Raw genomic sequence first — 15,540 nt, forward strand, 5'->3', positions numbered from 1 at the left:
CCACTTTTGGAATATTGTGTGCAATTCTGGTCTCACGCCTATTGGAAGAATGTTGTGAACCTTGAAAGGATTCAGAAAAGATTTGCAAGGATTCGCCAGGGTTGGTAGGATTTGAGCTATACGGAAAGTCTGAATAGGCTGGGGCTGTTTTCTCTGGCATGTCGGAGGTTGACCTTAGAGGTGTATAAAATCATGAGGGGCATGGATAGAGTAAATAGACAGGATCTTTTCCCTGGGGTGGGGGAGTTCAGCACTAGGTTTAGGGTGAGACGTGAAAATTTAAACGAGACCTAAGAGGCAACCTTTTCACACAGAGGGTGGTGCATGTATGGAATGAGCTGTCAGAGGAAGTGATGGAGGCTGGTACAATTGCAGCATTTAAAAGGCATCAAGATAAATATATGGATAGGAAGATGTAGAGGGATATGGACATAGTGCTGGCAAATGGGACTAGATTAGGTTAGGATGTCTGGTCGACATTGACGAGTTGGTCTAAAGAGTCTGTTTCCGTGCTGTACATCTCTGACACTATGAGTAATGAAAGCATACTAAATCTGTTTGACAATTATTTATTGTCCTATGGGGGTCAACAGTAGAGCAGTAGGTTAGAATTATTCCCCGTACAAGGATTCAGTCCAGATTGAGAACCTTGCTATTTTCCCAATTTTTATCAAGGTTATTTTATTGAGGTACCAGAGGCACCTCATACACTTGAATGTACAGTTATTGCTGTCAGGGTATGTTATTTTAAAAGCCTGAGCTGCAAGAGGAAAAGTCATCTGGCTGGGTATATGAATAGGAAGGGTTTAGAAGGATATGGGCCAAGTGTTGACAAATGGGACTAGATTAACTTAGGATATCTGGTCGGCATGGACGGGTTGGACTGAAGGGTCTGTTTCCGTGCTGTGCATCTCTATGACTAAGCCATCAGCTGGCCTACTATGCTATTGACTGCAATAAAAGGCATATTGTCCATTGAAAGAAGGTAGGACCTGCTTTCCTTGTGGTTCCAACTGATTCCTGACCCTGTCAAGCAATGGCTGAAATAGACAGAGCTGTGTTAGGGGTCTTTAATATGGTCATTGGCTGTGGTGCAACAAGTACATACAAAAAAAGTCCTTAGCATGCCTCCCACAGAGCAATGGCTTCTCCTTCCCAATATGATCGTAGTGGGTGGACGTTAGTCTGAACTCTTTATACTGGAGACTGCCAACAATTAACAACTGAACACAATTTTTCCTTAACCACTTTTTTGTGTATAACTGAGACTTCTTTTATCTTCCATTTGCACAAATTGTTTAGATATTTTCAAACAAGAGGAATTGTTTTAATATTTGCTTCAAATGCCAAATTGGAAATTATGATAAACTCAGAGAAAGGAGATTGCAAATTGGTGATTTCAGGTGATAGGAAGTGACGTATAAGCAGGATTTGAACGCATTATTTTCTACCATAGAGCTGAAACGACTTGGAAGGCCTTCCAAACCCTCAACCATGCTTTCTCAATCAGACTGGAGAGGGGGCCTCACTTTTCAACAAGCTTTCCTATGCCAAGCTGGCCCTGCTCTTGATCATCCATTCTGGGTGCATTACCACAAGTAGATCCTTGTAAGTCTTTTTTAAAAACCATTCTCCAAGAGTGATGCAAGCTATGACAGTGCCTTCTCAGAAAGGTTGCTCTAATATGAGGTTTCTCTCTCTGGAGGTTCTTGACTCTGCTTGATCTGAAGAAGAGAAAGGGAATGAATGGTAGCTTGGTACAGACTGACTGCACCATTGCTGAAGATAGATTTCACAATGCTGTCAGGCTGGCTGTTTCTCTGAGGTATGAGAAATAACTAGACATCTTGTTCGCAAACACCGAACCTCACAGCCTCCAATTTAGTCTGTCCTCAAGAACCACTGAGCTTTGTAGGTCTTAATTCTCTTGTGTTAAGTACCATCATCTTTTGCAGCAAGAAAAACCATTTGTGTGTTCTGAGTTTGCCTATTCATAAAAATTCTGATGTGTATGTTGTACATTAATTTTGTTCTCAATACTATTTAACAAGTTTTTATCGCTGAAATATTTTCTGCTCAGAGGATTTTGATTTGTCACTTGCAGCATGTTAAATAAAATTGGTAGTTTTATAGTACAATGTTAATAAATTTGTTTACATTGTCAGGTCCTTTAAGATTGCTACACTTGATTTGGTAATACAGTGTATTTTTATTTGGATTTTACCTTTCAGAGTCTTCCTCCGAGCAATAAATCAGTATGCAGATATTCTGAACAAGAAATTTCTTGATCAAACGAACTTCGAGCTACAGGTAAGAGCAGTAAAAGCAACTTTAGGTCTTTGAGTCATTACAAAAATAGTTGTTTAGTTAGAAGTATAAAGTATGTTTCTGTTTGCAAATTATGTGGGTTATTCTAAGGCTGTAAAAGAATAAAAAGTTTCAAGCAATGTATCCTTATGAATATCTCTTTAAATGGAGCTTTTTGGCAAAGAGGAGAGAAAATAAGACACATCAGTTCTCAGTGCAGGAAGATTAAGTGAATTTATTAAATTATAATATGAAACAAAACATAGACTGGGACTACAATAATGTTAAGAGTTTGGATGGGAAGGAATTTGTTAGGTGTTACAAGAAAACTTTCTTATTCAGTATGTGGATGTACCTGCTAGAGAAGGAGCAATACTGGAACTTTTGTTGGTAAATAAGGCAGGGCAAGTGATTGAGATGTCTGGAAGGGAGCACTTTGGGGCAAGTGATCATAATTCTATTATTATTTAAATAGTTATGGAAAAGGATGGAACTGATCAAAACATTAAAGCTGTATATTGGAGTAAGGCCAATTTTGACAGCATAAGACAAGAAGTTTGAAAAGTTGATGGAGGAGGTTATTCGCAGAGAAAGGGACAGTTGAAAAGTGGGAGGCCTTCAAAAATGAGATGATGAGCATTCAGCGTTAGTATGTTCCTGTTAGTGTGAAGGAAAGGCTTGTAGGTGTACGGAAGGCTGGATGACTAGAAAAATTGAGGCTGTGGTCAAGGAAAAGAAGGAGGCTTATATCAGGCATAGATAGCTGGGTCAAGTGAATCCCTACAGGAGTATCAGGGCAGCAGGAGTATACTCAAGAGGGAAATCATGATTAAGGAGAATCCAAAGAAAACCTATAAGTACAGAAAATACAAAAGTGTAACTAGGGAGAGAATAGGGCCCCTTAAAGATTAATGCGGCTGTCTCTATGTGTGGAACTACATGAGTTGGGTGAGGTCCTAAATGAGTATTTTGCGTCAGTATTTACTATGGAGAAGGAAATGAAAGTGAGGGAACTTGGAAAAATAAATAGTGATGTCTTGAAAAGAGTTCATATTACAAAAGAGGGGATGCTGGAGGTCTTAAATTATATAAAGGTAGATAAATCTCTAGGACTTAATCACGTGTATTCCAGAGCTTTGTGGGAAGCTAGAGAAGAGATTGCTGGGACCTTTGCTGAGATATTTGTATTATCAATGGCCATGGATGAGGTGCCAGCTGGCTAATGTTGTGCCATTATCTAAGAAAGACTGTTAAGAAAAGCCAGGGAGCTAAATATATATATATAGTGAGTCTTGTGTCAGTGGTGGGTAAGTTGTTGGAATGGATTCAGAAGGAGTTGATTTACATGCATTTGGAAAGACAAGGACTGATTAGGGATCATCAACATGGCTTTTTGCATGGGAAATCTTGTCTTACTAACTCGATTAAATTTTTTGAAGAGGTAACAAAGAAGATTGATAAAAACAGAATGGTAGCCATTGTCTTTATGGATTTCAGCAAAGTGTTTGGCATGGTGAAATGGTCAGTAGGGTTAAATCACACAAGATCCAGGGGAACTAGTCAATTGGATACAAAATTGGCTTGAAGGTGGGAGACAGAGGGCAGTGGCAAAGAGATGCTTTTTGGACTGGAGGACTGTGACCATAAAGATTGGTGCTGCATCCATTGCTTTTTTGTCATTTTTAAAAATAATTTGGCTGTGAATATAAAGGTATGGTTAGTAAGTTTGCAGATGTGACCAAAATAGGTGGTTTAATGGGCAGTGAAAAAAGATTAACTCTGAGTACAACGAGACCTTGATCAGATGGGCCAGTGAACCGAAGAGTGGCAGATTGAGTTTAATTTAGATTAGAAGGTCCCAGCAAACCAGGGCAGGACTTATACAGCTAATGGTAGGGCCCTGGAGTGTGTTGCTGAACAAGGACATCTCGGGGTATAGATGCATAGTTCCTTGAAAATGGAGTCACAAGTAGTCAAGTTGTGAAGAAGACATTTGGCACACTTACCTTCATTGGTCAGAACATCGAGTATAGGAGTTGGGATGTTATTTTGTGGCTGTACAGGACATTGGTATTGCCATTTCAAGAATACAGTATATAATTCTCGTCACCCTTCTACACAGAATATAGAAAAGTACAGCGCAGAACAAGTCCTTCGGCCCACGATGTTGTGCCAAGGATTTAATTGTAATGTAAAATAAAACAACCTAACCTACGCAACCTAACCTCAATTAACTCCTGTCTATGTGCACGTCCAGCAGTCGCTTAAGTGTCCCTAATGACTCTACTTCCACCAACTCCACCACCTCTGGCAACGCATTCCATGCATTCACAACTCTGTAAAGAACCTACCTCTGACGTCTCCTCTACACCTTCCTCCTAATATCTTAAAACTATCACCCCTCGGGCCAATCAGTCCGGCCCTGGGAAATGTCTCCGGCTATTCGCTCTATCTATGCCTCTCATTACCTTGTATACCTTGATCAGGTCACCTATTTTCCTCCTCCTTTCCAGAGAGTAAAGTCCGAGCTTAGTCAACCTCTCTTCATAAGACAAGCCCTCCCGTCCAGGCAGCATCTTGATAAACCTTCTTTGTCCCCTCCCCAAAGCCTCTGTACCTCTCCTATAGTAGGGCAACCAGAACTGGACACAATATTCCAAGTGTGGTCTCACCAGGGACTTGTAGAGCTGTAGCAAAACCTCGCAGCTCTTAAACTCGATCCCCCTGTTAATGAAAGCTAAAACACCATATGCTTTCTTAACAATCCTATCCACTTGGATGGCAACTTTGAGGGATCTATGCACTTGAACACCAAGATCCCTCTGTTCCTCCACACTGCCAAGAATCCTATCTTTAATCCTATATTAAGCATTCAAGTTCGACCTTCCAAAATGCATCACTTCACATTTATCCAAGTTGAACTCCATCTGCTATTTCTCAGCCCAGCTCTCCAGCTCTGCATCCTTCTGTGTCGCGCTGCAGCCTGCAGTAGCCCTCTATTCTACCGACGACACGTCCAACCTTTTGTGTCATCTGCAAATTTACTAACCCACCCCTCAACCTCCTCATCCAAGTCACTTATAAAAACTACAAAGAGCAGAGGTCCAAGAACAGAGCCCTGCGGGACACCACTCAAGACTGACCTCCACGCAGAATATTTTCCATCTACAACCACTCTCTGCCTTCTGTCAGCCAACCAATTCTGAATCCAGATAGCCAAATCTCCATGTATCCTATACCTCCTGACTTTAAGAATGAGCCTTATGAATGGGGAACCTTATCAAATGCTTTGCCGAAGTCCATATACACCACATCCACTGCTCAAGCTTTGTCGACCTGTCTTGACACCACCTCAAAGAACTCAATAAGACCTGCCCCTCACAAAGCCATGTTGACTGCCTTTCATCATGCTATGCTTTTCCAAATAGTCATAAATCCTATCTCTCAGAATTATTTCCAAAACCTTGCAGACCACAGACGTAAGACTGACTGGTCTGTAATTGCCAGGGATTTCCCTATTACCTTTCTTGAAAAGCGGAACAACATTCGCCTCCTTCCAATCCTCTGTTACGACTCCCATGGAGGGTGAGGAAGCAAAGATCTTCACCAGCGGCTTAGCAACCTCCTTTCTCGCTTCCTGGAGCAGCCTGGGATAAATCTGGTCTGGCCCTGGGGACTTATCAATTTTAATGTTTGCCAAAATTTCCAGTACATCAACTTTTTCAGTCTTGTTCTGGTCAAGACTGTATCCCAACTCCTTAAAGTTCTCATTCACAACAAGGTCCCTTTCCTTAATGAAAACCGAAGCAAAAAGCTTATTTAGGGCTTCCCCTATCTGCTCAGACTCCATTCTCAAGTTCCCTGTGCTATCCCTGGTTGGCCCTGCCTTCTCCCTGATCATTCTTTTATTCGTGACGAATAAGTAAAATGCTTTTGGGTTCTCCCTAATCCTTCCTGCCAAGCCTTTCTCGTGCCTCCTCCTGGCTCTCTTCAGTCCATTTCTGAGCTCCTTTCTAGTCAGCCTGTAATCTTCTAAAGCTGTGCTAGATCCTTGCTTCCTCCATCTTACATAAGCTGCCCTCTTCCTTTTGACAAGAAGCTCCTCTGTTCTCGTCATCCAAGGCTCCTTAATTTTATCCTTTCTTACCTGTCTCAGAGGGACAAATTCATGCATCACTTGCAACAACTGCTCCTTAAACAGTCTCAACATGTCTGCTAGCCCTTCCTGTGGAACAATTGCTCCCAATCCGTATTTCCCAACTCCTGTCTGATAGCATCATTGTTTTCTTTTCCCCAATTAAATATCTTCCCTCAGTAACTGCTCCTTTCCCCCTCCAATGCAATGGTAAATGTGAGGCAGCTGTGGTCACTGTCATCGAAGTGTTCTCCCACTGTGAGATCTGACACCTGTGCTGGCTCATTGCCAAACACCAAATCCAAAATGGCCTCTCCCCTCAACCTGTCTACATACTGAGTAAGGAAACTCTCCTGAACACACCTGACAAAAACGGGCTCCATCCAAATCATCTGCACTAAGGAGGTTCCAGTCAATATTGAGGAAGTTGAAGTCAACCATTGCAACAGCCCTGCTACATCTACATTTTTCCAAAATCTGCCGGCCTATGAGTTCTTCAATCTTCCTACTGCTATTAGGGGGTCTGTAGAAAACCCCCAATGAGGTGGCTGCTTCCTTGCTGTTCCATACTAACTCAGTAGACAAACCTTCCTGAACAACCTTTGTTTCTAAACTGTGATACACTCTCTGATTAGCAATGCTACACTCCCTCCTCTTTTTCCACCCTCCCTGTTTTTTTTTGAATGTTCTAAACCCTGGAACATCTAGCAAACCACTCCTACCTTTGTGAAACTTACATCTCCGTTATGACCACAACATCATAGTTCCAAGTACTGATCCATGCTCTTAAGTTCATCACTCTTATTTCTGACAATCCTTGCGTTAAAGCAGAAACACTTTAACTGATCCCTTTGTTTCAGCACATGGAAAACCTTCCCAATAGATTCACTACATCTTGTCACTGCCACATCTACAACTGCCTCCCTCTCAGATATGTAGCTCTGGTTCCCACCCCCCTGCCAAACTAGTTTAAGCCATCCCGAACCACACAAACAAGTCTCCCACCCAGGACATGTGTACCCCTCCAGTTCAGGTGCAACCTTCCCCAGAAGGCATCCCAATGATCCAAGTATCTGAAGCCCTCTCTCCTGCACCAGCCTTGCAGCCACGTGTTAAGCGGCATTCGCTGACTGTTCCTCACCTCACTATCTCGTGGCACCAGTAGCAAACCTGAGATCACTACTCTACTCATCCTGCTATTCAGCTTCCAAACTAGCTCTCTGTAGTCACTTTTCAGATCCTCAATCCCTTTCCTAGCTGTGTCATTGGTGCCAATATGTACCACGATTTCTGGCTGCTCACCCTCCCCGTTCAGAGTTTTGGAAACCCTATCAGTGACATCCCGGACCCTGGCTCCGGGGAGGCAAGGTACCTTCCGGGAGTCCCATTCCTGACCACAAAATCTCCTGTCAATCCGTCTAACGATTGAATCCCCTACCACTAGCGCTTTTCTGTTCTCCTCCCTTCCCTTCTGAGCTGCAGTGTCAGGCTCAGTGCCAGAGACCTGACAACTATCCAAAAAGGTAATCCTATTGCTGAGGGGAATGGCCACAGAAGATCCCTGCTCTATCTGTTGGCTTCCTTTCCTCCCCCTGACTGTAACCCAACTGTCCTTATCCTGTCTCTGAGGAGTGACCACCTCCCTATACAGCCTCTCAATTTCTCCCTCAGCCTCCCTGATGATCCACAGTTCCTCCAGCTCCAGTTCCAGTTCCCTAACTCAGTTTTTGAGGATCTGGAATTGGGTGCACTTCCCACAGATGTGGTCGGCAGAGACATGTGTCGTATCTCTCACGAGGAACATGCAATTCTCCTATCAACCATACTCTGCTAATCTGAAAGACCCCAAGGGACTAAATAAGGAAGAGAAGAAAAGGGGAAAACAATGAGAAAACCTGAAAACTTACCGAGTTTACACACTCTTAGTAAGGTGAGAGGAGGTGGGTGGGAGGGAGGCCCGAAGGTGTAGGGTCTCAGGTTTAGATCTCACCCACTTAAAAACTTCCTGGCAGCCTTTGCTTCTCTCTGCTTTCTCTCCTCGCCGCTGTGTTCAAAATCGAGGCCCGACTCTCAAGGTAAGTCCCTTTTTAAGTGGGGAAAACTGACTTATCCGGCAGCCCTCGCTTCTCTCTGCCCTCTCTCCTCACCGCTCTGCTCAAAGTGGAGGAAGAATGTTGGTAAACTTGAAACGGTGCAGAAATCATTTACAAGGATATTGCTGAGACTGGAGGCTTTGAGGTTGAGGGAGAGGCTGAATAAGATGGGGCTTTTTCTCTGCAGTTTCGGACACTGAGGAGTGACCTTATAGAAGTTTAAAAAACTATAAAGGGCAAGAATAGGATGGATAGCCAAAGTCTTTTACCTAGGGTTGGATGAGTCTAAAACTAGGGCATAGGTTTAAGGGTAAGAAAGGAAAAGTTTAAAAAAGACTTGAAGAGTAACTTTTTCATGCAGAAGGTGGTGCATGTATGGAATGAGCTTCTCAAGGAAACGGTGGAGGCACTTATAGTTACAACATATAAAAGGCTTATGGATGGATATATGATAAGGAAGAGTTTGGAGGGATGTGGTCCAAATGGGACTAGGTCAGGCTGGGATTTCTGGTTGGGCTAGGCAAATTGGACCAAATGTCACTGTGTCAAAGCATCTCCAAAATAGTTAACTTTTTAAGTGCACACAGTTACTATCTCACTAATCAGAGTCAACATTCTGCATCATTCGCTTCCTTTAGATAACACTGAGGTTAAATATATCTATGAATCTGTTTTTGGTAGTAAAGTCCTCCATCTTGTCTCAGATAGCCATCCTCATGGTCTCCAGGATTCTTGCCATTGCTGAAAGCTCTTACTGGTTTTCTGAGTCAGGCACCTTCCAGCTTTGTTTCAAAATTAGCAGTAAAGACAAGAGAATAGATTCGGCTTAGTTGCGATTGAACTTGGCTGAAGAGGGGAATAACAAGGCATCTTTCTTGAGACAATAACATGCTTGCATGGAGTATTGAGTAACAGCACTAAATAATATAACTGCCAAGATAAAAGTAGAGGAAGATAGAAAATGTAAAATCTTCATTTGTTTTAGAACTAATTTAATTATACTAGCCACCAGGTAAAATGGGAAAATTGCATTGAAATCTGTGCTCTTGCTGTAAATGATGAAGGTTGTACTGGGTGAAGACGGACTATTGACCAAAATATAGGAAGGACATATCTTGAGAAGTTTACAGAATCAAAATATATGAGACATTAAATAACATCACTGTAATAGATTCGGGAGATGAAGGTTTCTTTGTGCCTTTCAGAACTTGAAATATTAAGTCTATCTGAAGCACAACAACTGGCAAAGTTAAGTTTTGGATTAATATTTAGTCACAACAGTTACCTTGAATAATGCAAATCTCCATCAATATTGCACTAGATGTCAAACGAGGTACGAGATTCAAACTGAATTTTTTTGAGCAAAAGTGGAAAGCTTTGTCACTCAACCAAATTACAACAGTATTACAAATTATATTGCAACAATCGCTTTTACAAACCAAAACAGAAATTGCTGATAAAACTCCGTAGGTGTGGAAATATCTGTGAAGCGAAAGCAAACATAATGTTTCCGTTTCAGTCAATCCTGAGGGACAGGATTTACTTGTATTTAGAAAAGCAAGGACTGATTAGGGATTTGTGCTTGGAAAATCATGTCTCACAAACTTGATAGAGTTTTTTGAATAAGTAACAAAGAGGATTGATGAGGGCAGAGTGGTGGATGTGACCTATGTGGACTTCATTAAGGCATTCCACAGGTTCCTCATGGTAGACTGGTTAGCAAGGTTCGATTGAATGGAATAGAGGGAGAACTAGCTATTTGGATACAGACCTGGCTCAAAGGCAGAATACATCTTATTTAAACTTAAAAATATATAACATAAGTATTAAGTTAGCCTAAAGCAGTGTTTTGTAGAGAAAGAAGACGGTGCTATTTTCTGGGTCTGCAGACTGGAAGAAGCAAAAATGGTCCTTAGTCGAGTGATATGCTCTTCTTGTCATGTGTGGACGTTTTGGGAGAATTTGCATCTTATTGAGAATTATATCTGCAATAAATGCTGTTGGTTACAAATTCTATCAGATCGAATGGATCAGTTGGAGCGACAGTTAGAGGCAATGAGGAATTTACAAGAGCAAGGGGGTGTGATGGATAGCAGTTATAGGAAAGGAGAAACATAACAGATACAGTCTCAGAGATGGGTTTAACTCCAGGAAAGGTAAGAGAGGTAGGCAGGTAGTGCAGGAGTCATCTGTGGCTATCCCCATTTCAAACAAGTGTGCTGTTTTGGAAAATGTAGGGGGTGATAGATTCTCAGGGGAACGTGGCAAAGCAGTTTCTGGTATCGAGACTGGCTCTAATGCAATGAGGGGTATGTTGGATTCCAAAAGCTCGATTGTGTTAGGGGACTCTCTAGTCCAAGGCACAGACAGACGTTTCTGTGGCCAGCAGCAAAAAAAATCAGAATGGTGTGTTGCCTCCCTGGTGCCAGGATCAAGGATATCTCAAAGAGGGTGCAGAATGTTTTCAAAGGGGAGAGGGCCCAGCAGGAAGTCATTGTACACATTGGAACCAACGACATAGGAAGGGAAAAGGTTGAGATTCTGAAGGGACAATATAGAGAATTAGACAGGAATTTAAAAAGGAGGTCCTCGAGAGTAGTAATAGCTGGGTTACTCCCAGTGCTACAACCTAGTGAGGGTAGGAATAGGAGGATAGAGCAGATGAATGCATGGCTGAGGAGCTGGTGTAGGATTCACGTTTTTGGATCATTGGAATCTCTTCTGGGGTAGAAGTGACCTGTATAAGAAGGACGGATTGCACCTGAATTGGAAGGGGACTAAACTACTGGCAGGGAGATGTGCTGGAGCTGCTCGAGAGGATTTAAACTAGTAAGGTGGGGGGTGGGACCTAGCAGTTAGTGAGGAAAGAGATCAATCTGAGACTGGTACAGCTGAGAAAAGAAGCATGCAAACAGAGCAGGCAGGGACAAAGCAGAGAACAAGGTAGGACTGATAAACTGCATTAATTTCAATACAAGAAGCCTGACAGGAAAGGCAGATGAACTCAGGGCATGGCTAGGAACATGGGACTGGGATATCATAGCAGTTACAGAAACATGGCTCAGGGATGGACAGGACTGGCAGCTTAATTCTCCAGGATACAAATGCTACAGGAAGGACAGAAAAGGAGGCAAGAGAGGAGGGGGAGTGATAAGGGATAGCATTACAGCTATCTTGCGGGAGGATATTCCCGAAAATACATCCAGGCAAGTTATTTAGGTGGAACTGATAAGTAAGGAAGGGATGATCCCTTATTGGGATTGTATTATAGACCCCCTAATAGTCAGAGGGAAATTGAGAAACAAATTTTTAAGGAGATCTCAGTTATCTGTAAGAATAATAGGGTGGTTATGGTAGGGGATTTTAACTTTCCAAACATGGACTGGGACTGCCATAGTGTTAAGGCTTTAGATGGAGAGGAATTTGTTAAGTGTGTACAAGAAAATTTTCTGATTCAGTATGTGGATGTACCTATCAGGGAAGGTGCAAAACTTGACCTACACTTGGGAAATAAGGCAGGACAGTGGTGTCAGTGGTGGAGCACTTTGGGGCCAGTGACCATAATTTTAGTTTTAAAATAGTGATGAGAAAGGATAGACCCAACCTAAAAGTTGAAGTTCTAAATTGGAGGAAGACGAACCTTGACAGTATTAGGCAAGAACTTTCAAAAGCTGTTTGGGGGCAGATGTTCGCAGGTCAAGGGACGGCTGGAAAATGGGAAGCCTTCAGAAATGAAATAACGAGAGTCCAGAATCAGTATATTCCTATCAGGGTGAAAGAAAACGCTGGTAGGTGTAAAGAATGCTGGATGACTATTCCTGATGAAGTGCTTATGCCTGAAACTCCTGCCCCTTGGATGCTGCCTGACCATTCTGTGCTTTTCCAGCACCGCATTCTCGATTCTGATCTCCAGCATCTGCAGTCCTCACTTTCTCCAAAAGAAATTTAAGATTTTGGTTAAGAAAAAGAAGGAAGCATATGTCAGGTATAGACAGGATAGATGGAGTGAATCCTTAGAAGGGTATAAAGGCGGTAGGAGTATACTTGAGAGGGAAATCAGGAGGGCAAAAAGGGGACTTGAGATAGCTTTGGCAAATAGAATTCAGGAGAATCCAAAGGGTTTTTACAAATACATTAAGGACAATAGAGTAACTAGGGAAAGAATAAGGCCCCTCAAAGATCAGCAAGTCGGCCTTTGTGTGAAGCCACAGGACATGAGGGATATATTAAAAGAGTATTTTGCATCAATATTTACTGAAAAGGACATGGAAGATATAGAATGCAGGGAAATAGTGACATCTTGAAAAATGTCCATATTACAGAGGAGTAAGTGCTGGATGTCTTGAGATGCATAAAATTGGATAAATCTCCAGCGTCTGACCAGGTGTACCCTTGAACTCTGTGGGAAAGTGATTGTTGGACCTCTTGCTGAGATATTTGTATCATTGATGGTCACAGGTGAGGTGCTGGAAGACTGAAGGTTGGCAAACGTGGTGCCACTATTTAAGAAAGGTGGTAAGGACAAGCCAGCGAACTATAGACCGGTGAACCTGACGTAGTTGTGGGCAAGTTGTTGGAGGGAATCCTGAGGGACAGGATGTACATATATTTGAAAAGGCATGGCTTTGTGCGTGGGAAGTCATGTCTCTCAAACTTGATTGAATTTTTTTGATAGAGGTAACAAAAAGGATTGATGAGGGCAGAGCAGTAGACTTGATCTATATGGACTTGAGTAAGGCATTCGACAAGGTTCCCCATGAGAGACTGGTTAGCAAGGTTAGCTCTCAGGGAATAGAGGGAGAACTAGCCATTTGGATAGAGAACTGGCTCAAAGGTAGAAGACAGAGGATGGTGGTGGAGGGTTGTTTTTCAGACTGGAGGCCTGTGACCATTGGAGTGCCACAAGGATCGGTACTGGGTCCACTACTTTTTTGTCATTTATATAAATGGTTTGGATGTGAGCATAAGAGGTACACTTAGTGAGTTTGCAGATGACACCAAAATTGGAGGTGTAGTGGACATTGAAGTAGGTTACGTCAGACTACAATGAAATGTTGATCAGATGGGCCAGTGGGTTGAGGAGTGGCAGGTGGAGTTTAATTTAGATAAATGTGAGGTGCTGCATTTTGGGAAAGCAAATCTCGGCAGGACTTATACACTTAATGGTAAGGTCCTAGGGAGTGTTGCTGAACAAAGAGACCTTGGAGTGCAGGTTCATAGCTCCTTGAAAGTGGAGTTGCAGGGAGATAGGATAGTGAAGAAGGTGTTTGGTATGCTTTCCTTTATCGGTCAGAGTATTGAGTATAGGAGTTGGGAAGTCATGTTGTGGCTGTACAGAACATTAGTTAGGCCTCTTTTGGAATATTGCATGCAATTCTGGGCTCCTTCCTATTGGAAGGATGTTGTGAAACTTGAAACGGTTCAGAAAACATTTACAAGGATGTTTCGATCAGAGTGGTGCTGGAAAATCACAGCAGGTCAGGCAGCGTCCGATGAGCAGGAAAATCGACGTTTCGGGCAAAAGCCCTTCATCAGGAATAGAGGCAGGGATCCTCCAGGGTGGAGAGATAAATGGGGAGTATGTGGGGCTGGGGTGAAGATAGCAATGAGTACAATAGGTGAATGGGGATGGAGGTGATAGGTCAGCGGGGAGGATGGAGCGGATAGGTGAGAAAGGAGATTGGCAAGTGAGACAGGTCATGAGAACAGTGCAGAGCTGGAAGGTTGGAACTGGGGTAAGGTGGGGAGGGAGGGGAAATGAGGAAACGCATCTCATCCACATCCCGCACCTCCGCCCTCAAACCCCACACCTCCAGCCGTAACAAGGACAGAACCCCCCCCCCCCCCCCCGGTCCTCACTTTCCATCCTACCAACCTTCACATTAACCGCATCATCTGCCGACATTTCTGCCACCTCCAAACGGACCCCACCACCAGAGATATATTTCCCTCCCCACCCCTTTCCACTTTCCGCAAAGACCATTCCCTCCGTGACTACCTGGTCAGGTCCACACACCCCCCCCCCCCCTCCCCAAAAACCCACCCTCCCATCCTGGCACCCTCCCCTGCCATCGAAGGAATTGCAAAACCTGCACCCACACCTCCTCCCTCACCTCTATCCAAGGCCCCAAAGGAGCCTTCCACACCCATCAAAGTTTCACATGCACATCCACCAATGTCATTTATTGTATCTGTTCCTCCTGATGCGGTCTCCTCTGCACTGGGGAGACTGGATGCCGCCTCGCAGAGCGCTTCAGGGAACATCTCCGGGACACCCACACCAATCAACCCCACCGACCTGTGGCCCAACATTTCAACTCTCCCTCCCGCTTTGCCGAGGACATGGAGGTCCTGGGCCTCCTTCACCGCCGCTCCCTCACCACCCGACGCCTGGAAGAAAAACGCCTCACCTTTCTCCTCGGAACACTTCAACACCAATGGCACCAATGTGGACCTCACCAATTTCCTCATTTCCCCCCAACCTTACCCCAGTTCCAACCTTCCAGCTTTGCACTGTCCTCATCACTTGTCCTACCTACCAATCTCACTTCCCACCTATCCACTCCACCCTCCCCTCTGAACCTATCACCTCCATCCCCACCCCCATTCATCAATTGTGCTCTTTGCTACATTCCCCCATCTTCCTCTGTGACCTATCACTTCCATCCCCACGCCCATTCATCTATTGTACTCTTTGCTACCTTCTTCCAGCCCCACCCACCCCCCATTTATCTCTCCACCCTGGAGGCTCCCTGCCTCTATTCCTGATGAAGGTCTTTTGCCCGAAAGGTCAATTTTCCTGCTCCTCAGATGCTGCCTGACCTGCTGTGCTTTTCCAGCACCACTCTGATCTAAACTCTGATTTCCAGCATCTGCAATCCTCACTTTTGCCTTTACAAGGATGGTGTCAGGGTTGGAGAATTTGAGCTATAGGGAAAGGTTGAATAGGCTAGAGCTGTTTTCCCTGGAGCTTCAGAGGCTGAGGGGTGACCTCATAGAGGTTTA

The 15,540-nt window shown here is 43.6% G+C and overlaps 1 protein-coding gene across 5 annotated transcripts in view; it reads left to right on the forward strand.

The window, feature by feature from the left end:
- Positions 1-15,540, forward strand: part of dock1 (dedicator of cytokinesis 1) — a 577,688-nt gene that overhangs the window by 386,921 nt on the left and 175,227 nt on the right. For all 5 annotated transcript variants that reach the window (XM_072557590.1, XM_072557591.1, XM_072557588.1 and 2 more), the window contains exon 30: positions 2,232-2,310. In XM_072557590.1, coding sequence (XP_072413691.1) covers positions 2,232-2,310 — 79 coding nt within the window. The remainder of the gene's footprint in view (positions 1-2,231; positions 2,311-15,540) is intronic.

The sequence above is a fragment of the Chiloscyllium punctatum genome, chromosome 38, assembly GCF_047496795.1.
Source record: "Chiloscyllium punctatum isolate Juve2018m chromosome 38, sChiPun1.3, whole genome shotgun sequence".
Taxonomy (NCBI): domain Eukaryota; kingdom Metazoa; phylum Chordata; class Chondrichthyes; order Orectolobiformes; family Hemiscylliidae; genus Chiloscyllium; species Chiloscyllium punctatum.